We start from the raw sequence: 25,226 nt of genomic DNA on the forward strand, positions 1-25,226 counted from the left end.
ATTTCTAGGAATACCACCCCACTGCAGTGTCCTATACAGAGGATGGCCAGTGGGGTTTTTAACAACATAAGGCTGAGCTTATGTTCCCTGTACATCAGCTGTTGGGCTCATCATAGCTTGGAAACAACCAATTTGTATCTTTCTAATTTCCTCATATCTTTCTCCTCCAGGCATCCTATGGGCACCAAGATGGCATACGGAAGAAGATTTGCCCATTCCAGGATCAACCAGAAGCCTGTGAGTGTTGCTTTAGACCCAAATCTGATAACAGTAGAGCTCTGCCATCAGGCTTTTCTTAGGTTTCAAGCTCTGCATAAGTTACGTGTGATAGTGCTGTTTCTTTAACCAAAAGCTTTGTTGTGCAGGGGATAAAAAGGGGAGATAATATTAGTCTGCTCTCTCTAATAGTTCTATGATGCGCAGACGTCACTGAGAAATCTTTTTGGAAATTCTTGGCCTCAAATGCCACTCTTGTTTATTTGCAAAGGAAAAGGCTAAGGACCTTATCACACACACCTCAGAAATTGCTTGGTTAAGCAGGCAAGCCATCAATTAGGAATGCTAGATACGGAAATAATTAAGGGAAAGCAGGAAAATGTAGTAGATTTACTCATGGTCTTTCTCCAACTGCCACTGGAAGTGTACTGGTTGAAGAATTGAGCAGGATGAAAAGTCTGCCCTGAAAACACACCCCAAAAGACACATCACTGGCACAGAGGATGAGCTGCAGATGACTTGTATATGAATCTATCTTCAAATATCAAAAAATGTGCATCTGACACGCATAGAGAAATTAGAGATGAGTGAAGTTGATTGTTTCCTGTTTTATAAAAGGTACTTGTAACAGATTCTTTATCTACAGGGTACTGACGAAGCAGGCCCTGTGTTATGTGATAGGAGCCTTATTTATTTATTTATTCATGTCATTTCTATCCCACCTTTCTCACCTGAAGGGACTCAAGGTGGCTTACAGACCTGGCAAAAATTCAATGCCAATAAAACAACAATCCAATCCAATAAAACATAAAGCAATTAAAAACAATTTACATTAAGCATTAAAACACGTGAGACAGTATACAAAACTTAAAACATATGAAATGCATAAATCCATTCGTCCAAAGACCTTGTGCATAATCCTTAATCCAGACCGTGTTGAAGCTATAAAAACGTATTCGTTAAATGCTTGGGCACATAGCCAGGTATTTAGTTTCTTTCTAAAACCCAGAAGGGATGGAGCCTGTCGGATGTCACTGGGGAGGGAATTCTACAGCCGAAGAGCCACCTGTAACACCCCTAGGCAGCGTGAACACTGGGAACCAACACAGAGGCCAATATACAATCTAATATCTTTATTAAAGCAATAAAAGTTTCAAACAAATATAAGCAGATTAGATAGTCAAACAGTTGACCTTTTAGAAAAGATCAGAATTAGTCCAAAGAATGAAAGTTTTATGTCCAATATTAGAGTCCAAAGTCCAAAATCCAATAACCGAAACACACTCAAATTTATTGGAAGTTTGAGTGGGAAAAGGAGCAAAGTTCTTTAGGAAAGTACTTGAAATAATAATCCAGAAGCAGGGTTCAAGGCAAGGCAAGGCAAGGTAAGGCAAGGCAAGGCAGTTCGTGGTGGATCTGAAACGCAGTCCAAACTTGGTAAGGGACGAGCCGCTACGCCGGTCTACTCGAGAGTAAGCGTGCCAACGGGCCGCTTAGAAGCACAGAATCAAGAGATGATGTATTCTTCCATTAGAAGTCCAGTTGACACTGCAACAGAGATTCTGTGCACAGAACTTTTATTGAAGTCCAAAAGCTTCCCCCAAGCAGGTGCGTGACTCCCCAAAAGTTCCCAAGAGAACGAGCTGCTAACAACGAGACGCCAGATGCCTGCCTCCTCAATTTTTCCCAGGAGAACTGGCTTAGCCACAATCTCCTTGCTCCGCTAATCTCACACTTCTCCTTAAACTTTGTCTTTGAGAGCGATCTGTTTGGAAAGTAGCCCTTCTGTCAAATTCTAAACTCTCCGGAGATCCGGGAAGAGCCGGCAACATTTCAAGGGCATTCCTAATTGGCTCTGGCTCTGCAATGCCAACAGGAGACATCTGGAATGGGATAGAATCTTGCTGCGGTGGGAAAAAACCCAAATTCTCTTCATTTTGATCCGCAATGGCTGCTGGATCAGTGGCCAAAGGTACCTGAGACATCACACTACCACTGAGAAGGCCCTGTCTCTTGTTCCCACCAGTCATGCTTGCCAGGCAGATGAGATCGAGAGCAAGGCCTCCCCAGACGATCTTAAAGTTCTGATAGGCCAACAGGCACCAGTAGGCAAAGAGCATCAAAGACAGCATATAAGTGTGCGTGATAAGGTCCTATGTTTATCACAGAGGTTGTAAGGAATCAATGCCTCTTCAGACTTTTTTCTCATCCTATTTCCCCCTTCTTTGCTTCTCCAGTTGGACCAGACCTGTGGTCCTCAGTGCAGTTCAAGGACTACAGCAATAGTGTAAAGGCTGAAATGGCGATGGCACTGAAAGACCGCTGCTTCCTTCATCCCACTGCTTCCCTTTGCTGGAAGGAAACTGCTGCTCCAGAAGCAATATGTCAAGATATCCCCAATGCTACAATCACTGAAACAGGCCAGGTGAAGAGGCATAATGGTCATCATGCTAGGAATGTAATGATATAGGTGATCTTTTTGGCTGAGTAGAAGAGAAGTGAATGATGGATGTAGATATGGGGACTATGGGCTCAGGAAATTTTCTGTTCCACGTTGTGCAGTTGTGGAAGAGGGATTTTTGATTTCAGGATAGGCTGTAGCTATAGGACTTGCTAGAAAAAGGAGGACCCACCCAGTGCTCTGACATACACTTCTTGTTTCAGGAATATATCCTCAAGGAGGTGGATGTAAACCCACAACTCTGCTTCAAGGTGAGATACATATGAGCCAAGTCCTTAACTCCATGCTCCTGTTACCAAAGTCCTATTGGGAACTGCTGAAAAAGTTGGGTATCTTTAGCTTAAAGAAGGGAACTTGAAATTATTGCATGTCAACAATCTTAAAATATTGGAAAGACTTCCACCAGAAGATGGAGCATAGTTGTTCTCTGTATGAATCAATAACTAGTGAGTAAAAGAAGAGTCTATGTAAATGTTGGGAAAAGCCTTCTGATATCAGGAATTATTTCATAATGAAGAGCTTGCCTTGGGAAATGACAGATTCTCATTCACCAGAGGTATTTAGGGAGAGGCTACATGGCCATTTTTCAGAGATACTGTACCTGCAGGCCACTTTGCAGATCCTGCAATAAGCATGGAGTTGGGTTAAGCCATTGCAAAGGTTTCTCCCTACACTGTGATTTCGTATTAATGATAAATAAAGTGTGGTCCTCCAGGTGATAATTGGATTGCAACTCTCAGTAGTCTGAGCCAGCATTGCAAACAACGAGGAATGTTCAGTTGCAGTCCAACAACCGTTGAAAGGGAATAATTTTGCCATCCATGTTCCAAGTTTCCCTAGGAACTGAGCATGTCCTGGTTCTTGAGATCAAAAAAAGCTGAAATATTTGAGCTAGAAATGGGAAAAAATGGTGCTTAGTGTCTTTCCCGAGGTAAGAATTGGGACATGTTTGAGAAATTGTTCTATTTTTTACTCACCTTTGGTTCTGTGAGCATAATGTGAAGGATTTGAATGGCAAGCCATAGCTGTTCTAATGATATTATTTTGCCTTCTGTAGTTCTCTTACAAGAATACAAGCCACATCGAGTGCCCACACCAGACGGGTGAGTCTTCATAACACACAGTACTAACCTCTACTTTGCACCCATGATATACTGGGAAGGTTACAAGGCAAGGATGTAATTTCCTAAACAGGAGTTCATGCTTACTGGTTTGCCAGCACTTCACCCAATGAGGGCTTTGGTGACTGCCACTTGAGATACTACTTTTCTAAAGATACCTGGAATTAAACCTCGCACCTTAGCTGTCCTATTGGGATTGTGGTTCTTTTGTTTGCACTTCTTCATTCAAGCTTGCCTTCTGTGGAAGATGGCAAGACATAGTTCCTTGAGTGAGCAACAACCTCCAAATATGTTGATCTCCAGCATCATTACAGACATGAACCTCTCTTAGGGTAATGCCACTCAATTGATGTTGTCTTGTAGAAATTTAGGTCTAGGAAATTGGTAACTGCCCAGTAGTTTACGGTAAATATATACCCAAAGCTAACTAGTAGAAAATGTGTTGTCCATAAACAAATTGCTGAAGCCCAAGAATTCCTTCTTGTTGTGGCCAGGTTAATGCAAGATATGGGTTTTTTTTTTCAAAGTTGTTTTGTGAAAGCAAAATAGTTTATTATGTGGATTTTAAAGGTGAATGCCTATGATTAGTTTTGAACTTATCTTGTAACTTGTAGTCTGAAGGAATTGATTTATGTTGATAGTGAAACCAAACTACACTCCCATGTGGTGAAACTGTGGAAATGCAGAGATGAATGGTTTTACACAGCACTCAACTACCCCATGTTGCTTTTACATTTCCCTCTTTAAAATAAACAAGCACAAAAAAAATGAATTGGGCATAATCCTAGGTGTATAAAATTATATCTGGTGTTTAAAAAGTAGACACAACCTTTCCTTTCCTCTTTTATGGCATCATCTCGGATGGCTTTAAAAGGGAATTAAACAAATTCACAGATAATAAAACAATTATTCTCTACTAGGCATGATGGCCATGTCCTGATTGCCATGTCTCAAGCTACCCGTCACTTGGAAGCAACCGTAGGCTAAAAGCTGTTGTTCTTTGGTTCTGCCTTTTCCCCCTTTGGATTCCCATAGATAATGTTTTGCTATTGTTAGATTGCTATACAAAAAGGTCTTTATTCTGATTCAACAGGTTCTGTGTGTGTGTGTGTGTGTGTTCGTGCATCTATCACACACACACACACACACACATACATTTATTTTAGTCCTTCTAAAAACAAACTAGCAGAACAGTGCTGCCAAGATTGTTGCTAGTTTGTAAACAAACATTCCTTTATCATATTCTTGAGGCATGGCATTTAACGCATGGTCTGTGCTTCTAACTGTTGCTGAACAACTTACTAAATAGGCACCAGATCCTGTATGATCTTGGAAACTAAGCAGGATCAACCCTGGTTAGCAATTGGGATGGTAGACTGCCATAAGCTATATTTAAGAGGAAGGAACTGTTAAAACCATATCTGAGTGTTCCTTACCTATGAACACCCTATACAAAACATGGAGTCACCGTACGTTGGCAGGCAGATAAATATCTATTGCTTGATGGGTAGAAGATTGCACTTCTTCTGCTATTCATTAATATGCTTTCTTTAGATGTCAACTTCAAGAAAATGTGTTTTTGGTAGTAGAGTCAGCTTATATTACAGTACAGTTGGCCCTCCATATTTGCTGAGGTTTGCTTGCACAAGACCCCACAAAAAAGGAAAACCATGAAAAAAAAGAGCCCAGTTTTTTAGACTTTAAGAAAGCACCTCTATAGGAATCTCTAAGTCCTCTAGACTTAAGGAATTGGCTACAGAATTGCACTGGAGGAGCTACACAATATTAGAGATCATATGTATCTGTGAATAATCAAACCTGCAAATGTGGATAGTCAACTGCATGTGTTTAGCCCATATTCATGTCCCATGTATTCTCCCATACGTTATTATTATACTTTTTAAATATCCTATACATAGACACATATAGGGATTATAATAAAAAGGTGAAAAGGGGACTTCCACCTCAGCACCATTGGGACAACTCTGTGTTCATCTTCCCTTCCAGAAACTGCTTGGAATGTGTCTCTAAGGGCCACATTTTTCCAGCTCCATGTCAACATCCGCTGCCATATACCAGCATCCTTTAGTGCAGCCTTATGTCAAAAACAACCCAGAGGCCTGTGTGAGCTCGAACCTCCTGTCTATACTGTCACCCATGTAAGTATCTGTCTCTAATGAGAATTAAGGGGAAATTGAGGGACATGAGAGAAGCCTCCCACAAGGATGGTATAACATCAAAACATCCGAGTGTCCCCTGGGCAATATCCTTGCAGACTGCCAATTCTCTCACACTAGAAGCAACTTGCAGTTTCTCAAGTTGCTTCTGACACAAAAAGGGGAGGGGGAGTGATAATGAAATATATTATTCAGACTGATGGGGTTGAGGATGGGATGTTCTTGACCTGGAAAAGTGAGACTGAAATCTAACTTGCACTTACGTTTGCAGCCAGAGGGATCGGTCCAAGTAGATCTGGATCTCATTCTCCCTTGGAGGGCTTTGAGGAGCTGCTTACTGGTAAGAAAAGCTGCATTGCAACTAACCACAGATTCTACCCTGTTATTTTATTCAGGCAGATTTTTGACATCTGACTGGTTGCTGACAAAATGGCTTTCAAATTTCTTTTCTGAGCTTTTGAATTGCTTGTTTCAACATTGATTGCTTTGTCACAATAACTTTAAATATGTTTTAATGCCACAATTTACTGTGCATTTTAGTTGTAATCATTTGTAATCTTAGTGTGAGCTATTAGGAAAGTGGCAGGATGTCCATAAAATAAATATGTAATGAACACAACATTCTGTGAAGGGAACTCATTCTCAGCAGTCTGCGAAGGTTGAATTATTACAGTTATCAAAGACCAATAAGGGTTGTTGTGTGTTTTCTGGGCTGTATGGCCATGTACCAGAAGTATTATCTCCTGACATTTTGCCACATCTATGGCAGGCATCCTCAGATGATATACCTCACAACATCTGAGGATGCCTGCCATAGATGTGGGCAAAATGTCAGAAGAGAATACTTCTGGAACATGGCCATACAGCCCAGAAAACACACAACAACCCTGTGATTCGGGCCATGAAAGCCTTGACCAATAATATTAGCAATTTGAATCACTATGATTGCATTTGAATCATGGCTTGGGAAACTTTGCTTTCTGGATTAAAGATGAGCAATTGTGGGAGGCAAGGGGGTTGCATTAACCCTCTTGCAAGCTTATATCCCCTTCCAAAAAACTCAATTTGTCCTCCAATATCCTTTAGATCAGGCATGGACAAACTTCAGCCCTCTAGGCGTTTTGGGCTTCAACTCCCACAATTTCTAACAGCCTACTGGCTACAGCTCCCACCAGCTCCAGCATCCATGGACAAAGGTGATTGCTTCCTTGGAGGCTTTTAAATGGAGGCTGGATGGCCATCTGTCAAGGGTTCTCTGATTGTGCTTTTCCTGCATGGTAGGGGTTGGACTAGATGCCCCTTGTGGTCTCTTCCAATTCTATGATTCTCTGATTCTCAGCCAGGATATTGGGGAGAAAGTTCAATAAGTCAGATCTAACTCATGTATCCCATTTTCTCTCCCCCCCCCTTTGTTTTTTAAGGTGTGGCGTTCTGATGTTCGCTTTGCTGGCAAACAACTCCTTTGTCCTGATGGTAAGTTACAATGCTGCATTGGCTTATGGATGGGAAAAATAACAAGGATAAGGGCTAACCAGTTGTGTCATATGCTCCATGTTCTTCCTTAGGCGGTTTGAAGAATAGTGTTGGTTTTTGGAAAGGATATAGGATGAGAGCTAGATGCTGCTCAGATGGGTAGGAGACATTTTATTTATTTACTAGCTGTGCCCGGCCACGCGTTGCTGTGGCGTATGGGGATTCTTTGTTAGGTAGGTGGAATAACAGTGAATAGCTTTGTAGCCTGAAAGCCTGGCCATTTTCTTATGTGAATCCTTGTTTGGTGAGGTGGAATAGAAAGGAATAGGCTTGCTGCTTGGAAGGTTAGGTAGTTGCCTTTTAGGGGAATGTTTTTTTGGGGTGGTAGAATTGTAATGAATAGCCTCGGTGGTTCAAAGCCTGGGTGCTTGCTACCTAGGGGAAATCTTTGGTTGGTCAGCTTCAGAGTAGTATCACTGTTTCAAAGCGTGGTCGCCTTTTACGAAGGTTAATCTTTTATTGGTGTGGTTGAATTGCACTGAATATCCTTGCAGCTCCAATGTCTGGCTGTATTTATTATTTTGTATTTTATATATATATTACAAAATATAGAAAGCATGGCAATAAGAATAGGAATAGTAGAAGTTCCCTCCCATGGTAGCCCCCTCCCGAAGAAAGCCCCTCTTGTAATTCCTCCTCCTGTTTTTCGTTGTTTCCCAACCTTGTGTTCTATTGTCGGGTCTTTCCTTGCCTTTGTTTATATTTTGCTTGGAGGGGGGGAGGGGGAGGGAGTGTGACCCCCCCTTCCCTTCCCTCCTCCCGCTCGGGAAGCCCATTCCCCTTCCCTCTTCCCTTCGTCCTCCTTTTCCTCTTCTTCCTTCGCCCCTATGGGGTGGCCGAAGGGGGAGCGGTAATTCTTCCAAAGGAAAAGAGAGAGCAGGAGGAGGAGGGAGACCCTTGCTTACCTTTTTCTTTTCCTTTTCTGGCCCTGGAAGGGAAGGCCGGAAAGCCTATGGACGCCGGTATGGCCCTGGGAGTTGGAAAGCCATGGAGGGGGCGGAGCCAGGAGGTCCGGCGGTGGAGGGATGATAGGGAGGCCCATGGGTGCAGGAAGGTGTGGGCCCCGAGGTCCCGGAGGAGACCGGGTTCAGCCTGAATGGGCAGAAGGAAGGGGCCGGGGTCTGCCGGGAAAAGGCCAGGAGGCATCTGGTAAGGGTTCGCAGAGAAGGAGGGGGGACCTGAGAGAGGGAGCGAGCTGATCCTGGGCAGCCATGCTGTCCCGAAAAATACTTTGAGTTCCGCGCGCATGCGTACATTACCTGTTGTGGGTTTTGGTCTTTTTTTGGTGTTGTGATTGTGTTTTTTGTGTGATTGTGTTGTATCTTACTGGAGGCAGGGGTGATGGATTGTGTTGCCAATTTTAGAGTTTGGGGGGTGTTGGGTTTTGTTGTTTTGTGAGTTGCCTGATGCCAAAAGCCTTTTATATATATAGATAGATTAATTATTTCCAGCATTTATATCCCACCCTTCTCACCTGACCGTACACATTTTTAGACCTTATTTATTGATCCTGACAATCATAACTATACACGATTAGGGTAATATTGATACAGGATCTTCTTAAAGTAGGATGGAATCCTTAAAGATCCACAATAAATCTAGTTTTGAGAGTTGGGTAGCCTTACCCTCTTTTCCACCATTGTTACCACCATTTCTCTCAATAGAAAGAAGAGATGGCAGTGAAAATTATGCACCCTGGATAGAAATGTGTTGTACCAAAACAGTGCGGTGTTAGAAACACCTGTTTAGTATTCCAGCCATGCTTTCTTCCACAATACAACTATCCATATGTTTCTCTTTGGCAGCTAATCTTTCTCTCTTTCCCTAGCAGATTGAAGAAGTTATGGGAAAGTACAGGGAAATTAGAAGTAATCTGGATACTGTGTTGTCGAAGGCTTTCATGGCCGGAATCACTGGGTTGCTGTGAGTTTTCTGGGCTGTGTGGCCATGTTTCATAAGCATTCTCTCCTGACATTTCACCCACATCTATGGCAGGCATCCCCAGTGGATATGAGGCAACCTTACAACCTCTGAGGATGCCTGCCATAGATGTGGGTGAAACATCAGGAGAGAATGTTTCTGGAACATGGCCATACAGCCTGGAAGACTCACAACAACCCAATCTGGATACTACCATCCTGGTTTAAAATCCTGTGAATGAGTTGGTATAATGGAATCTTCAGCCACAAGCACCATCAGTGCCTGGTCCCCATTGAGATTTGTGGGACAATTTCTCTCACCAGGACCACTTTAAGTTTTCCCTCCATCCAAACTGGGTTTTTTTGGGGGGGGGGGCATTTTCAAGAGATGCCCCTCCCCAAACTTGCAAATACCTCTCTCTTGGGTATAGATAGTATTGTTTTAGCCACAGAAAGGTTGGAAATTGGAGAATAAATTCACAATTGGTAGAATAGGTAGATTCCTGAGAAGATGAACTTGTTAGTGAAAAAGTGTAGGTTTGTTTTAGATGTTTGATACTCACTTTGTTTTTGTTTTTTTTTCTATTAGTTTCACACAAGCACTGGGGGCTGTTGGCCTGTGGAGTGAGTCTGGGATTGGGGTTGCTGTTCACCGTCATTCTTCTGATTCGCTGGGGTTTGCACAGGCTCCAGAGAGGTAAGCGCCATAAAAGGCACTGTGTTGTCGAAGGCTTTCATGGCTGGGATCACAGGGTTGTTGTATGTCTTTCGAGCTGTGTGGCCATGTTCCAGAAGTATTCTCTCCTGACGTTTTGCCCACATCTATGGCAAGCATCCTCAGAGGTTGTAAGGTACCTCACAACCTCTGAGGATGCCTGCCATAGATGTGGGCAAAACGTCAGGAGAGAATACTTCTGGAACAATGCCACACAGCCTGAAAGACATACAACAACCCTATAAAAGGCACTAATGAGTTTTTCCCACACTCCCACGTCAGTCGATGAGAAATTAACCCTCCAGTGTTGTTTGTGAAAAGTAATGTGAATTTTTAGCGCTGCAACTTGCTCTTTATTCTTTGTAAAAGAGAACACACAAGAACAAATAACATGCTCAGTATTCATAGTATTCAACATAGTAAGATAAGCAAAATTGATCCTGGATCCCAAGGGGCTTTACAATCTTCATTTTGACAGTAGGGGAAGATGCCAAAGGAGGATACTTTGGTATCAAGTGCAGGTATATTCCCCAGTTAGCAAACTTAGATGTATCTATAGGCATTATTTATTTATTTCTCTATCTATCTATTTATATTTACCATATTTGTACCCCGCCCTTCTCAACCCCAGAGGGGACTCAGGGCGGATTCACATATCAGCACAATTTGATGTTGTAAAAACACACTAAAACGAAAAAATTAAAGCAATTAAAAACAGTTACAACAATTATTAAAATCACATTATCCAAAGTCGTAGTCCAGGGCCATTCCAAGTTATCATTGCACATATTTAAAGTTTATTTATTGCACTTTAGATTCTCCAAAAGCTTGGTCCCAAAGCCATGTTTTGACTTTCTTCCTAAAGGCTAAAAGGGAAGGGGCTGATCGAATGTCACTGGGGAGGGAGTTCCAGAAAAATTTCACATCAGAGGCAGAAATAACATGGAAAGGGAAAAAATTAACTGTAATTCAATATATTTCAGAAAATGTGGTATTAGAACTACGTTAACAATATTCATGAGTGAAATGAAACTACCAGATTAGTTAAGCCTCATAAAAGTTAATCAGAAAAAATCTTGTAGAAACTCCTTGAAAGCTTCTTCCAAAATGTATCCAGGAATAGCCTTTTCTTTCAGCAGTTACCACTTTTCTTGTGATTTCAGTTTTGATCATCAAATCTATGATTTTACAACATGCTGAGGAGTATCTTATATGCTCTTCCCTTTTCCTTCTGATTTGCTGTATACGGGGATTCAGGTGACAGCTGCTGTTTACTTGCCTGTAGTAAGCACATACACACAGCTACAGCAGGATCAATTTGTGTAGTATCCCATTCTTTCTTAGCTGGATGGCTCTGTCGGGAGTGCTTGGTTAAGTATTCCTGCATGGCAGAATGGGAATGGATCTCCGTTATGGTCTCTTCCATAGAATCATAGAATCATAGAATATTAGAGTTGTAACAGACCTCATGGGCCATCCAGTCCAACCCCTGCCAAGAAGCAGGAAATCGCATTCAAAGCACCCCCGACAGATAGCCATCCAGCCTCTGTTTAAAAGCCTCCAAAGAAGGAGCCTCCACCACAGTCTGGGGAAGAGAGTTCCACTGCCGAACAGCCTTCACAGTGAGGAAGTTCTTCCTGATGTTCAGGTGGAATCTCCTTTCCTGTAGTTTGAAGCCATTGTTCCGCGTCCTAGTCTGCAGGGCAGCAGAAAACAATCTTGCTCCCTCCTCCCTATGACTTCCCCTCACATATTTGTACATGGCTATCATGTCTCCTGTTAGCCTTCTCTTTTGCAGCCTAAACATGCCCAGTTCTTTAAGCCACTCCTCATAGGGCTTGTTCTCCAGACCTTTGATCATTTTAGTTGCCCTTCTCTGGATGCTTTCCAGCTTGTCAACATCTCCCTTCAACTGCGGTGCCCAGAATTGGACACAGTATTCCAGGTGTGGTCTGACCAAGGCAGAATAGAGGGGTAGCATGACTTCCCTGGATCTAGATGCTATAGCCCTATTTATGCAGGCCAAAACTCCAACTCTGTAATTCTATACTTTGGCAGGAGTAAGAGAGGCAGCTTGGGGCCGCCAGGGTGGGATGCATAGAAAACTTCCAAGGGGCTGTATGTCACCTGTGGCACTGCCTCATGTGCTATGGAGACCCTACAAGAGGTTTCTTGATGCCAAGTTGGCTGCACTCACCTTCTCATCTGTTGGCTTAACTCATTTTTCTCTCTTTCCTTCCCAGATATGCCCAGCAAACACTATTCCCGTCCCATTCTGCTGATCTACTCTCCTGATTCGGAGGAACACAAGCAGCTGGTCTGTGCCTTTGCTGGATTGTTGCGCTCTGCACTTGGCTGCCCCATTCTGTTGGACCTCTGGGAGCTGGGCCATGTTGGCCGACTGGGCATCATGGCCTGGATGTACGCCCAGCGAGAACTTGTAAGCCAGGAGCAGGGCCAAGTGCTGCTGTTATGGAGCCCAGGGACCGCTCATTCCTATGAACTGTGGCACGGGAAGGAAGATGGAGATGGAGGGAAGGCACCAGAGCCGCATGACCTTTTTGGAGCTGCCATGGCATGTTTGCAAGGCGAACTCCAGGGTGCTGCTGGGACTATGAAACAGAGCGACTGGGTGATCGCCTATTTCAGTAAAGTGTGTGGCCGGCGGGACATCCCTCGTGCCCTGCGGTTCCTTCCCCGCTATCGCCTGCCGCAGGAACTTCCAGGGCTGGTCAAGGTCTTGCAGGGCCCTTCCAGCTCAGCACCCAACTGGTTGCATGCCAGTGCCAAAGACTTGGTGCGCCGCCTGCTCAAAGTTGAACGGAGGAAAGGGCCACGGAGCCGGCTGTATCATTCTTGGAGGACAACCACAGAGAGGCTTAGAACAAGCTCCCTTATTCCCCTTACTGTTGCCAAACCACGCAAGCCAGCCTGCACTTGAATGGATGACCAAGAGGTGGACACCTGTGTCGGTTGTGAAATGCAGCTGCCTTAGGAGTTAATTCACAAGTAGGGGCAGTAAATAGGGGTGAAAGCTATATCTGCTCTATTGCGGAATCCACAAATCTGTAGCATGCTGGGCCTCTTAAATCCAATGCTTACAAAAAGGAAGGGCTAAATTCAGCCAAATGCTTTATGGTAAGGAGAAGGCTGAGACTGTTCTGCCCAAAAGCCAGGCTTTCTCCAACATGGCAGTGGCAACTGATGTAATGGAGATGAGATTGCCATAAAAGATAATGCTAGTGATGTATGGGGCACAGGAAAGGTCAGGACCCAGAGGCCATTTATTGGCCTTACCTTTGGCAGAGGGGATGTGCAATATTAATATTGTGTGTAAGGTAAAGGTAAAGGTCTTCCCCTGACATTAAGTCTAGTTGTGTCTGACTCTGGGGGTTGGTGTTCATCTCAATTTCTAAGCTGAAGAGCTGGTGTTGTGTGTAGACGCCTCCAAGGTCATGTGGCTGGCATGACTGCATGGAGCGCCGTTACCTTTCTGCTGGAGCAGTACCTATTGATCTACTCACATTTGCTAGGTTGGCAGAAGCTGGGCTAACAGCGGGAGCTCATGCCACTCCCTGGATTCGAACCAGTGACCTTTCATTCAGCAGATTTCAGCAGCTCAGTGGTTTAATCGGCTGCACCAGCGGGGGCTCCATAAACTGCAAAAACTTGATTGTGTGTAGTCAGGAATAATCCATAATGGTGTGGTCTCCAAGATCTTGCCTCGTTGGTGCACAGCAGTGCCAATGACATTGAGAGACAATTGGTCCATGCACCAGGAGGATGCTGTCATGCAACAGAACTGGATAATCCAGCAGACCGAATAGCTACATTACCAAAATAATAAAGGTTGTAGTCAAAGAAGAGAACCGCATGTGTTGCGGTATGTAAGAAATCAGTTAATCAGTTAATGTGTTGCGGTATGTAAGAAATCAGTTAATGTGTGTGTGTCAACTGCAAAATAAGGTGCATGAGGCTGATTGGTTGAGCCATGTCTGGAGAGCTGGTTAAGCCTGGGAGTTTTTGATATTGTTGAATTTTTGTTCAGGCTTGAGCTATGCAGGAGCAGAGTGATTTTGAAGAGAGAAGCAGAGAGAGACACACACAGAGTTAGAAGTGTGCTCTTGCTTCATGAGCTGCTGGAAGGAATTTATCCACATGGACAAAGGAAAGACTATTTTAAATCTCTCATGAAAGGACATTATGTGAGTTGGTGCAACTGATCACATTGTAAATATGTTGTTCTGGATTTAAGAAGAATAAACTACTTGTTCTTTATTGTTCACCTGCGTGGCACATATCTCTCTGGTAAGGCAGTGCGTGGACAACACAGTTTGATTTTTCATTACATCACAGCATGCATATAATAATATTCTCGTAAACAGACTACATGGACTTACATTTTCGTTACCAATTTGCCTATCTTTAAATTGTCCAAACAAGAACAAAGCAAACGTGTCACCAAGGAATTTGATAGTTCTTATTGTGCTGTGTGGTAAATATGGTTTATCAAATGAATCCCACATCTGTTCTTGTTTTTCTGCTTTGTTTGATGTAAGATAATAAATGGACTGTTTAAAACAACATCTGTGGTATACAGCATAGTGTCATGCATGGTATGTGGACAGCTCGATTCTAATATTCACTTGCCAATCATCTGAAGTTTGGTTATCTCTTACAAAACATGGTTTCCCAGCATCAACAATTATTGTTCAAATATCTTTCTGTGCATTAAAGCTAAATATAACTTGAAGGCTTGGAAAAGGATTCTGCTTAGCAAACCATTGTGTCATCCAGTCATTCTTCTCTATATTATTAAAATAAGTACAAATCCTTGTGCAAAATGGAAAAGATCATAAGCATGAGCATGTGAATGGTTATTGGCTTAATGTGCCAGCTATTCTTATATGGGTTGCTTAAAATCTGGAACTCAATTTAGGGCTGCTGATTCTACACTGTAGAATGAATACAGTTTGGCACCACTATGCATGACAATTAGTCATGGCTCAATGCTATGTAATTCTGGAATTTGGAGTTTGGTGAAGCATCAGCTCTCTTTGGCAGAAAAGGCTGAAGCCTTTGTAAATAACTTCCGTAGCATTGAACCATAGCAGTTAAAGTTTTTTTAAAAATTATGTCAGAAGCCACTTGAAAACATACTGCAAGTCGCTTCTGGTGTGAGAGAATTGGCCTTCTACAGAGACGTTGCCCAGGGGATGCCCAGATGTGTTACCACCCTGCTGGGAGCTGTCTCTCATGTTCCTGCAAGCTAGAGCAGACAGATGGGAGCTCACCTCATCTTGTGGATTCAGACTGGCAGTCTTCAGATTAGCAACCTGTTCTTCAGACTATCTGGGGTGCTAATTAAGAAAATTGCATTGGATAAACCGCATCAGTTCTAGTTAGTGGTCAGTGCTCTTAAGTTTTTACCCAGTTTAGGTCCCCAGATGTTAATGAACTACAACTTCCATCCTTTTTATTACCCACCATGTGGACTGAGGATAATGGGAATTGCAACCCACAGATCTTGTGGCTCTGAGGCTGGGGAAAGGTTAACCGACATTTTAAGGCCAGACATCATATCCACAAGTATCCAAATTCAAATCGCACTCTCCTGACTAAGCAGAATAAACTGCAGCCTTTCAGATGAGACTGTATCACAACTCCCATCAACTCTAGTCATGATGATAAGGAATACAGGTGTCATAGTCCAGCACTTGAGGGCCACATATAGGACATAGTGGACTGGATTCAGCCTGAGGGTCTTAAGTTTGACACATGCACTCTAGATGTTCCAGAATAAAGTGGACTACACAGTTGTGCTGGAGGATCTAGGGCAGGTATCCCCAAACTAAGGTCAATGGGCTGGATGTGGCTCTCCAAAGTCATTTATCCAGCCCCCACTCTAAACTTTTGACTTAGGGTCACCGTAAGTCTGAAATGATGAAAGCGCACAACAACAATGCTATTTAACTCAACTATATCATCATCCAAAAGGAGACCCACACTTACCACTGAAATACATAAACATAAATAAATAAATAAACACTGAAATGTTTATGTTGTTCAAAATTGTTCTTCATTTTCATAACCAACCAAACACGAATATTGTATAGATCAGGTATGGGCAAACTTCAGCCCTCCAGGTGACTTCAACTACCACTATTCCTAACAGCCGGTAGGAGTCAAAGTCCAAAACACCTGAAGGGCCAGAGTTTGCACATGCCTGATGTAGATGCACCCTGAGTTCTCTCTCTACCATATACAAGTGATTTATAATAGTGAAAAGGGCTACAGATGAGTCCAGCCTGGGTGTGGTGACTTGAACAGATGGCACCGAACACTATCTTTTTATTATTGGAGACTGACTCTTTTTTTCCATAGCGTGTTATCAGATCCAGTCTTTTGATTGAAACGGTATTTATTACTATCCTTTAATAAGCATGAATAGTATGCTGGATGCTGGAAACAACTCACCTGAATGCTAGGTTAATAAACTCTTATCTTTAACCATATGAGCTAAGTTATAAATTATTTGAGCATAAAAAATTATTAACAGACAAAATAAACAGACTAACCATGGGCAGCATTGTCAACTGAACTGATCGCGGAGATAGGCTTTGAAGTGATAGATCTCCAAAATGACTTTAGGTCTGTAATCGGTTACCATTATATAAGAATAATAATAATAACAATAATAATAACACTTTATTTGTATACTGCTTTATCTCCCCGAAGGGACTCAGGGTGGTTTCATTCAATTATCAACACAGAACATACAACATAGCCATAATAAAAAACATAAACATATTACTATTATGACTTCAAAGCCCAGTTAGTTCCAGTGGTCCATAAATGTAGTTTCCTCCCCTTTGAAATGCGGCATCAGTGTCTGCAATAGAAAAGAAAGAACATCACATGGCAGCAATTGAACTGTGTAATAAAAAGGTAAAGGTTTCTCCTGACGTTAAGTCCAGTCGTGACCAACTCTGAGGGTTGGTGCTCATCTCCATTTCTAAGCCGAAGAGCCGGCGTTGTCCGTAGACACCTCCAAGGTCATGTGACTGGCATGACTGCATGGAGCGCCGTTACCTTCCTGCCTGAGTGGTACCTATTGATCTACTCACATTTGCATGTTTTCGAACTGCTAGGTTGGCAGGAGCTGGGGCTAACAGCGGGTGCTCATTCCGCTCCGAGGATTTGAATCTGGGACCTTTCGGTCTGGTAGTTCAGCAGCTCAGCACTTTAACACACTGTGTCACCAGGGCCCCCTCAAACTGTGTAATAATATCCCATAAAGTCATACACTCTGTAACTCTAAAGATCTATTTCAAAGTTAAACCACCAAAGAGGTGAAGTGGTTCCTTAACCAAAATACATGTGTATTATAATTCAGTTACGAATTATCTCTTGCAAGTGAAAACTCAATTTCAAGTAACTAACAATATGTACAGTTGATCCTCCATATCCATGAATTCCACCAACCATGGCTTGAAATTTTTTTTTAATTCTAAAAAGCAAACCTTGATTTTGCCATTTAATATAAGGGACATCATTTTACTATGTCATTCTATATAATGGGACCTTGGCATCCCTGGAATTTGGCATCCACAGGGGAATTCTGGATTTGCATCCTAGTAGATGCCAAGGGCCCACTGCACCCACTTATTTCCAAGCACTAATAAATTCCAATACTATTTAGTGGTCCATACCAGTTCTTGGAGTCATCAATTTCACTGTCCAACAAACAAACACGCTGCGCCATCAGGGGATATTATTTCCTAAAGGTTGTGAATATACAATATTTCTGATTGTTTTTTTTTTGTTTGTTGGAGGCAAGTATGAATGCTGCAATTAGGAAAAATGATTAGGATGTAATGGCCTTGCAGCTTTAAAGCCTGGCTGTTTCCTCCCTGAGTGAATTTTTTGTTGGGAGGTGTTAGCTAGCAAATATGTTGGATAATGAGGAATTAAGGATAACCCTATTAAACATCAAATTAAGTTATGATTTTACAAATTAAGCACCAAAACATCATGTTAGACAACAAATTTGGAAGAAAAAGTAGTTCAGTACACAGTAATGCTATATAGTAATTACTGTATTTATGAATTTAGCACCAAAATATCACGATATATTGAAAGCATTGACTACAAAAATGCGTTGGATAATCCAGAACGTTGGATAAGCGACTGTTGGATAAGTGAGACTCTACTGTAAATACTACATAGCATTACTGCGCATGGAACTACTTTTTCTGTCAAATTTGTTGTATAATATGATGTTTTGGTGCTTAATTTGTATAACGATTACCTTCTTATTATCCCTTCTTATTATCCAACATATTCACTTATCCTGCCGGCCTGTTTACGTTGGATAAGTGAGAGTCTACTGTATATTGATAATCTTATATTATCTGCTCAGAACTGGATTATATGAGGCTCCTTCTTCACAGCTGTATAAAATGCACACTGAAGTGGATTATATGGCAGTGTGGAGTCAAGATAATCCAGTGCAAAGCAGGTAATATAAGATTATAAATGGGTTATATAGCTGTGTGGAAGGGCCTTGAGTCTACACTGCCATATAATCCAGTGCAAATTAGATAATCTGTGGAAGAAGTCTAAGTGAGGCCTAAATCTGCCTGTCCCCTAACTGAAACCTGGCTGTCCCTTGGTTGCTAGGCAACCAAGTGGGCAGAGATTAGCCCTCTAAACTGGCAGCAATTGGATAAAAAAAATTATTGCTCTCCCTCTAATTAGGACTTTATTTTTCTTTTCTTTTTGTTGTATCAACCTTGAGGCGTGGATGATGGGTTGTGTTGTCAAATTTTGAGGTTGGGGGGCCTGTACTTTTGTTGTTTTGTGAATCGCCGTGATGCCATCACTCTTTTATATATATAGATATACGCTTAAGCAGCTGAGGGGGAAAAGAAAGGGGCCTGAGGCTGTTAGGAATTGTGGGAGTTGAAGTCCAAAACACCTGGAGGGCCAAAGTTTGCCGATGCCTGGGCTGCAACCTGTCATGATGGCTATAGTTGACCCCCAATATCCACTGCCTGCTTTAAGTGCAGGAGCAAAACACCTTAGGGTGACAGTTTTCTTCCTCTGGCTTTGAAAATGTCCTGTTAACTCATTGAAAACAGAAAGTATACTACTCTGCTACAAGATTGCAGAAGGTAGCATCTGAAGAAACAGGAAAGATTTCCATAAGGCCACCTCAGTGTGGGGTTGCTGGGTTCAAGCAACAAATCAAATTATAATATCATTAATCGAGTTTCGTAAGAAGAGTCATGCTGAATCACACCATGTTTCCCAGCATTATGTTTGTATTGTGGCCTGCCAAATTCACAAATGGGTCATGTTCTCCAAGAGCTGGTTACATAACAACATGTTTCCCTCAGTACTAAAGGTAATATATACATTGGGTCCTGAATCTTTGCTGGGATTTGGTACCAGGATCCACTGTAGATGCCAAAATCCATGGATGCTCAAGTCCCATTATATGCAATCTATACACATAATAAAAGTGAAAATATGTATGTATGTGTGTGTGTGGCTGGGCTGTCCACTTACTCAGACACACTTCCACTTCCACAAATAGCTAAAACTCCCACTACACAGGAGACACCACAGGCCCTCCCTCGAATGACATTGCAGGTTACAGTGAGCGTCATAAACATGTCCACAATGTCATCCACAAACACATACTGCCCACCACTCAAGTGAAGGCTTTTATACGGGGACAATTTTCTTCTAGATTTTATGTGTTAGACATCCCAGTGTTTCTGACACTCTCCACTGGTGTGGAATTTGCATGACCCCGCTCACTGCATCTCCCATAAACCGTTCCTATTCTTTTCTATGGCAAACAGAAAAGAGAGGAATTGATCAGCAACATACTAGAGAGGTTTGCGGAGAATTCACCATGATTTATAGGAGTTGTAGGAATTGGGATGTAAGAGCGCTCTGAACTCCACCAACGAAGGACCTGGAACTAACTTGGCACACAGAACCCCATGACCAAGAAAAAATACTGGAGGACTTTGGAGGGATTTATAGGAATTATAGTTCACTCTGGACCAAACTTGGCATGCATACCCAATATGCCCAAATTTGAATACTGGTGGGTTTTGAGGAGAAGTGGCCTGGACATTTTGGAGTTGTAGGTCCTGGGATTTATAGTTCACCTGCAATCAATGAACACTCTGGACTCCACCAAAGATGGAATTGGACCAAACTTCACACATATACCTGATATGCCAAAATTTTATTACGGAAGGGGTTTAGGGGGAATGCACCTTCCTGATTATGCATCTAGCCTAGAGCAAACTTGCCCAATATCACAATCTCACAATGGAGTTTTTGGGGTTAACTTGGTATGATGTGAGTTGTAGTTCACCCACAATCTTATGCATTTTGTACAATAAAAATGACTTTATCAAATAACCCGGGCAATGCCAGGTATCCAAGCTAGTAGTATAATAAAATGTGTCCCTTATATAAAATGGCAAAGGTTTCCTTTTTGGATATCTTTTGAAGGGTGGATTTCCCCCGAAACATTTTAGTAACATTTCCATTGTGGTATTTTAATCTCTGGATTAAAAACTTCAAAACACTCAATGCATTCCAGTTCCCATTAAGGGATGGATGGGAAGTGAAAGGGCATGAACATTTATGTGTCCATCTAAAAAATTAGATGGGGAAGGGAGAAGGAGAAGCAGCAGTCAGGAGGCTTGTTGTCGTGCCTTTTGTGGGTAGTCGGCCTCTCCCTTCCCGACATTCCTGTTGCCTCAACACTATAAGAGGGTTTCGTGAGACCAGTCACTCTTGTTGCAACGGTGTAGTAATGGTGAGGCCGTGGACCATGTTTTAGTTTTTGGGAGCCACTGGTGGTCCATAGACCGCAGGTCGCGAACCACTGTGCTAGAAGGAAGAATGAGTGAATGTTTTACTGGGAAAGAATGGTAAGGTTGTATATTAATGTCTTCAAGCCAAAGGATGGGAGGTCACTGCAACGGGAGGGGTGATACAAGGGCTCAGGCTGTGGCGCAGGCTGGAGAGCAGCTGCAATGAATCACTGCAATGAATCACTCTGACCAGGAGGTCATGAGTTTGAGGCCCGCTCGGAGCCTATGTTTGCTTGTCTTTGTTCTATGTTAAAAGGCATTGAATGTTTGCCTATATGTGTAATGTGATCCGCCCTGAGTCCCCTTCGGGGTGAGAAGGGCGGAATATAAATACTGTAAATAAATAAATAATAAATAAAATAGTATAATGGGGAACAATTATTGTAGGCACTGTTCTGAAGTATATGTGTTTTATACATACATATATGTGTAGATTTTGGGAAGGGGGAGGGAGGGGAAAAATCATACCAATGACTTGTATTTAATCTTGATTAAAAATGTAATTTCCGTAATATGATTGTTAAAAAAAAGTTTACTTTAAAAATTATATTATTAAATGTATATGCTTTTTTCTGGATTGTCCACTGACTATAAAATCTCATTCACTACATCTTGTAAGTTCATGTCTGAGCGAAGCCACCTGTATTTTGACATTGGATTCTCGCACCCTTTGCTTAGTCCCTTATGTTGTTGATGACCGCGTTTCTAGGGGATCGGGCCCTTAAGGAGAGACCCGACCCGGTCCTGAGAGAACGGACCTTGGCGGAGCCAATAGGAGAATATGAGCCGCAATACAACCTGGAGCCGAAATGAAGAAGGTCCGCCAAAGTTGAAGGAAAATCCGCCAAGGAGTCTTTATTGAGCGATTCAGCTGAAAAGGACACTAGTAGCGATCATTCAGTCTACTAGCGTACCATATAATCAAAATACAGCCATATTTATACAAAATTTCAGTCTGACAGCCCTTTGAATTTCCCGCCCCGCTCCCCCGCCCATCTGATCGCGGATAGGCTAGAAGGTTGAACGAGGCGGGCTTTCGTTTCCCGCCTTGCTCTGTTGGCCCAATAGGGAGCTGCTTTTTGTCCCCACTCGAGCCAATCAGGAAGGAGAAGGCGGGAGTTATTGAAACAATGAAGTGACAGGGCAGGAAATATCATATTAATTCCTGCTAGACCGATTTCTAAAGGGATTAATGACAGCAATCAAGGGTTCCTGTCACGTATACAGATTTTAGATATGCCTTGGGGTGTCAGAGGTGGAAGTAAGGATGGGTGGTAATGAGCCATATTTACAGGCTCCACAGGGCGCCTTCCTGAGGTGTCCTGGAATTTCCTTAGGATGAGATATGACAATGTCTGCCTTGGGGGCAAATCACCTTTTGTTTTTGGGAAGGGAAGCCTGGGTCATAGGAGCTGGGATGGGTTCTAGGGTTCAGGTTGAGTTCAGAATATTTCCTATTTGATTTCATGACTTGACAATTATATGAAATAAAATGAAAAATAAAACAAAGTTGGAATATAAACCCTGCTGGGAAAAATACATATTTTCCGGGGATCCCAAAGAGTACAAATACATATAGGCAGACAGATAGATTTCATGGAAATAAGGGAGAATTCATAAAAGTGGAGTTTTAGCAGCATGATTTTACAATTCATGAAGTTGTTATCTCTTGCCTCAGAGTGCAGGGATAATCCACAGTAAACTCCAGTAAAAAGTCTCAATCACCTTCTACTATAAATATATGAAATATAGAACATAAAGTCTTGATTTTTGAACTATCTTTTACAAAGTCCTGGGGGGGGGGGGGGTCACCTCGATCACAATGTTGACTTGGCTGTCACCAAAACTAAAAGCTTTTGAGGCGGAGGCCACCTGAGCTATAAATATATAAACGACTGCAGCAGTGTTGCAATAGGTAAACAAGTGACAAAGCCCTGTAAACTGTAAATGCACAACAAATGACTTCTGCCAACACAGGGTTGGGAAATGATGTGAAAATCAATTTTTCTCAGTTGTCCTTAAGGAAAACTTTCAGGAGTTAAACTTGGTTGCTTGTAGTCTGCCTTGTGGGCTTCCTTTAATCTGGATTTTTGGCCTCAGGCCCAGGCAGTTCCACCTCCAAAGACCAACTTCCAGTTCCTCCTACGCCCTCCTCCTTGCTTCTACCTTTACTCCGCTTTGACGCAATCATTCTGCTAATAGCAAAAAGAAGGGTGGAGGAATATTGACTAAGAGCAGAGGCCGGGGCATGAGTTAGTTCTGTTTAATGCTCGCATCTTAGAAGTCTTCTTGCTCCTATCCTCAGGGAAAGAAATCTGCTAGTCCCTCCGGCAGATTGGATACTAAGCTAATTTCCAGCTGCCAGTTTCCAAACAGTCTTCAATTTGGGAGTTTGTTGGAAAGATCCCAGCCTCCTAAAGCAGCAAAACAAGGAAACAACACAACTTCTTTGCCAGCTGGGCTCTTCAGGCAGGTTCTGAGTTACTCTACAGTTTCTGAGATGGAAAGGGAAGCATTTCTTCATAGCAATGACTGTTTTATGATGGAGTAGAGCCACGGCTTAGCTCCCCAAGGATCCCAGAGATGTGGAAACTGGCTTTGGCCCTGGTCCTACTGTACCCATCTTCTGCCGCCCTTCAGCCTGAAGCCTTTCTGGACACCGTCAGCTGCTCTGATGTAAGTACATCAGTTTTTTCATGAGAATAGGAGGCAGGATCTCTTACCACAGCCAAACCATCTGTTCTGTGAGGTCCAATCAGACAATTCCCTTTTCTGCTCTCTCTCTATGCTGCTTTATTGGTCTGATGGCTTGTATGTATATTTGTGTATGTTTATAGTCTGCTTTTGGCCATGAAAGTCTTGGGTAATTCATACTTTTATGGGGACAAATCTTGCCAAGAAAATCCTAGCTTCTGCCAATCTAGCAGTTCGAAAACATGCAAATGTGAGTAGATCAATAGGTACCACTCCGGCGGGAAGGTAACGGCGCTCCATGCAGTCATGCCGGCCACATGACCTTGGAGATGTCAACTGACAACACCAGCTCTTCGGCTTAGAAATGTAGGTTAGCACCAACCCCAGAGTTGGACACGACTAGACTTAATGTCAGGGGAAACCTTTACCTTTACCTTATAGGGAAAGGGCAAATTTCTGCTCCCTAGTTTCTCCTCCTCCTGCTTTTGCATTTTGAATTCAGTTTGCAGGAATTGAGCTCAAGTTGAAGACAAAGGGGGAAAATAGGAAGAAAAAAATGGAATGTTTTTAAGCAGCTGAAAAAGTGGAACAACAGAATGATAGAATCATAGAATAAGAGTTGGAAGAGACCATACGGATCATTAGTTTAACCCTCTGCCATGCAGGAAAATCACAATCAAAGCACCCTTGACAGATTACCATTCAGCCTCTGTTTAAAAGCCTCAAAGAAAGAGGCTTCCACCACATTCTGGGGCAGAGTTCCGTTGTTGTTGTTGTTGTTGTTGTTGTTGTTGTTGTTGTTGTTGTTGTTGTTGTTGTATTTATATTTAAACCCCCGTTTTATCTCTCCCGAAGAAGACTAAAGGCGGTTTAACAGGAGATTCTTCTTCTAATGTTCAGGTGAAATCTTCTTTCCTGTAATTTGAACCCATTGCTCCAAGTCCGTAGTCTCCAGGGCAGCAGAACACAAGCCTGCTCCATTTTCCTTATACAGTAGAGTCTCACTTATCCAACACTCGCTTATCCAACGTTCTGGATTATCCAACGCATTTTTGCAGTCAATTTTTCAATACATCATGATATTTTGGTGCTAAATTAGTAAATATAGTAATTACTATATAGCATTACTGCGTATTGAACTACTTTTTCTGTCAAATTTGTTGTTAAACATGATGTTTTGGTGCTTAATTTGTAAAATCATAACCTAATTTGATGTGTAATAGGCTTTTCCTTAATCCTCCTTATTATCCAACATATTTACTTATCCAACGTTCTGCCAGCCCATTTATGTTGGATAAGCGAGACTCTACTGTAGTAGCCTTTCAAATATTTAAACATGGTTATCAGGTCTCCTCTCAACCTTCTCTTTTTAAGCTGCTCCTCTTAGGGATTCATGGTCTCCAGATCTTTGAAGGTTAATCGCCAACAGGGTAGTTGTGTGCTTTCCAGGCTGTATGACCATGTTCCAGAAGCATTATCTCCT

At 42.3% G+C, this 25,226-nt stretch overlaps 2 protein-coding genes across 5 annotated transcripts in view; both read left to right on the plus strand.

Annotated features, from left to right (window-relative positions):
• Positions 1–14,726, plus strand: part of il17re (interleukin 17 receptor E) — a 23,040-nt gene extending 8,314 nt beyond the window's left edge. For both annotated transcript variants that reach the window (XM_062973750.1, XM_008105565.3), the window contains 9 exons: positions 171–237; positions 2,454–2,641; positions 2,881–2,928; positions 3,735–3,780; positions 5,806–5,957; positions 6,247–6,315; positions 7,397–7,448; positions 10,017–10,124; positions 12,386–14,726. In XM_062973750.1, the coding sequence (XP_062829820.1) occupies positions 171–237; positions 2,454–2,641; positions 2,881–2,928; positions 3,735–3,780; positions 5,806–5,957; positions 6,247–6,315; positions 7,397–7,448; positions 10,017–10,124; positions 12,386–13,083 (1,428 nt within the window). In that variant the 3' untranslated portion in view covers positions 13,084–14,726. The remainder of the gene's footprint in view (positions 1–170; positions 238–2,453; positions 2,642–2,880; positions 2,929–3,734; positions 3,781–5,805; positions 5,958–6,246; positions 6,316–7,396; positions 7,449–10,016; positions 10,125–12,385) is intronic.
• Positions 14,727–23,181: 8,455 nt separating this feature from the next.
• The window catches only part of il17rc (interleukin 17 receptor C), a 39,559-nt gene continuing 37,514 nt past the window's right edge, over positions 23,182–25,226 (plus strand). For 2 of the 3 annotated variants that reach the window (XM_008105566.3, XM_008105569.3), the window contains exon 1: positions 23,183–23,725. In XM_008105566.3, coding sequence (XP_008103773.2) covers positions 23,633–23,725 — 93 coding nt within the window. In that variant the 5' untranslated portion in view covers positions 23,183–23,632. Of the gene's footprint in view, positions 23,726–25,226 lie in introns of all 3 variants that reach the window. The other variant, XM_008105567.3, reaches the window with a different exon arrangement.

The sequence above is a fragment of the Anolis carolinensis genome, chromosome 2 (assembly GCF_035594765.1).
Source record: "Anolis carolinensis isolate JA03-04 chromosome 2, rAnoCar3.1.pri, whole genome shotgun sequence".
In the NCBI taxonomy this organism is placed as follows: domain Eukaryota; kingdom Metazoa; phylum Chordata; class Lepidosauria; order Squamata; family Dactyloidae; genus Anolis; species Anolis carolinensis.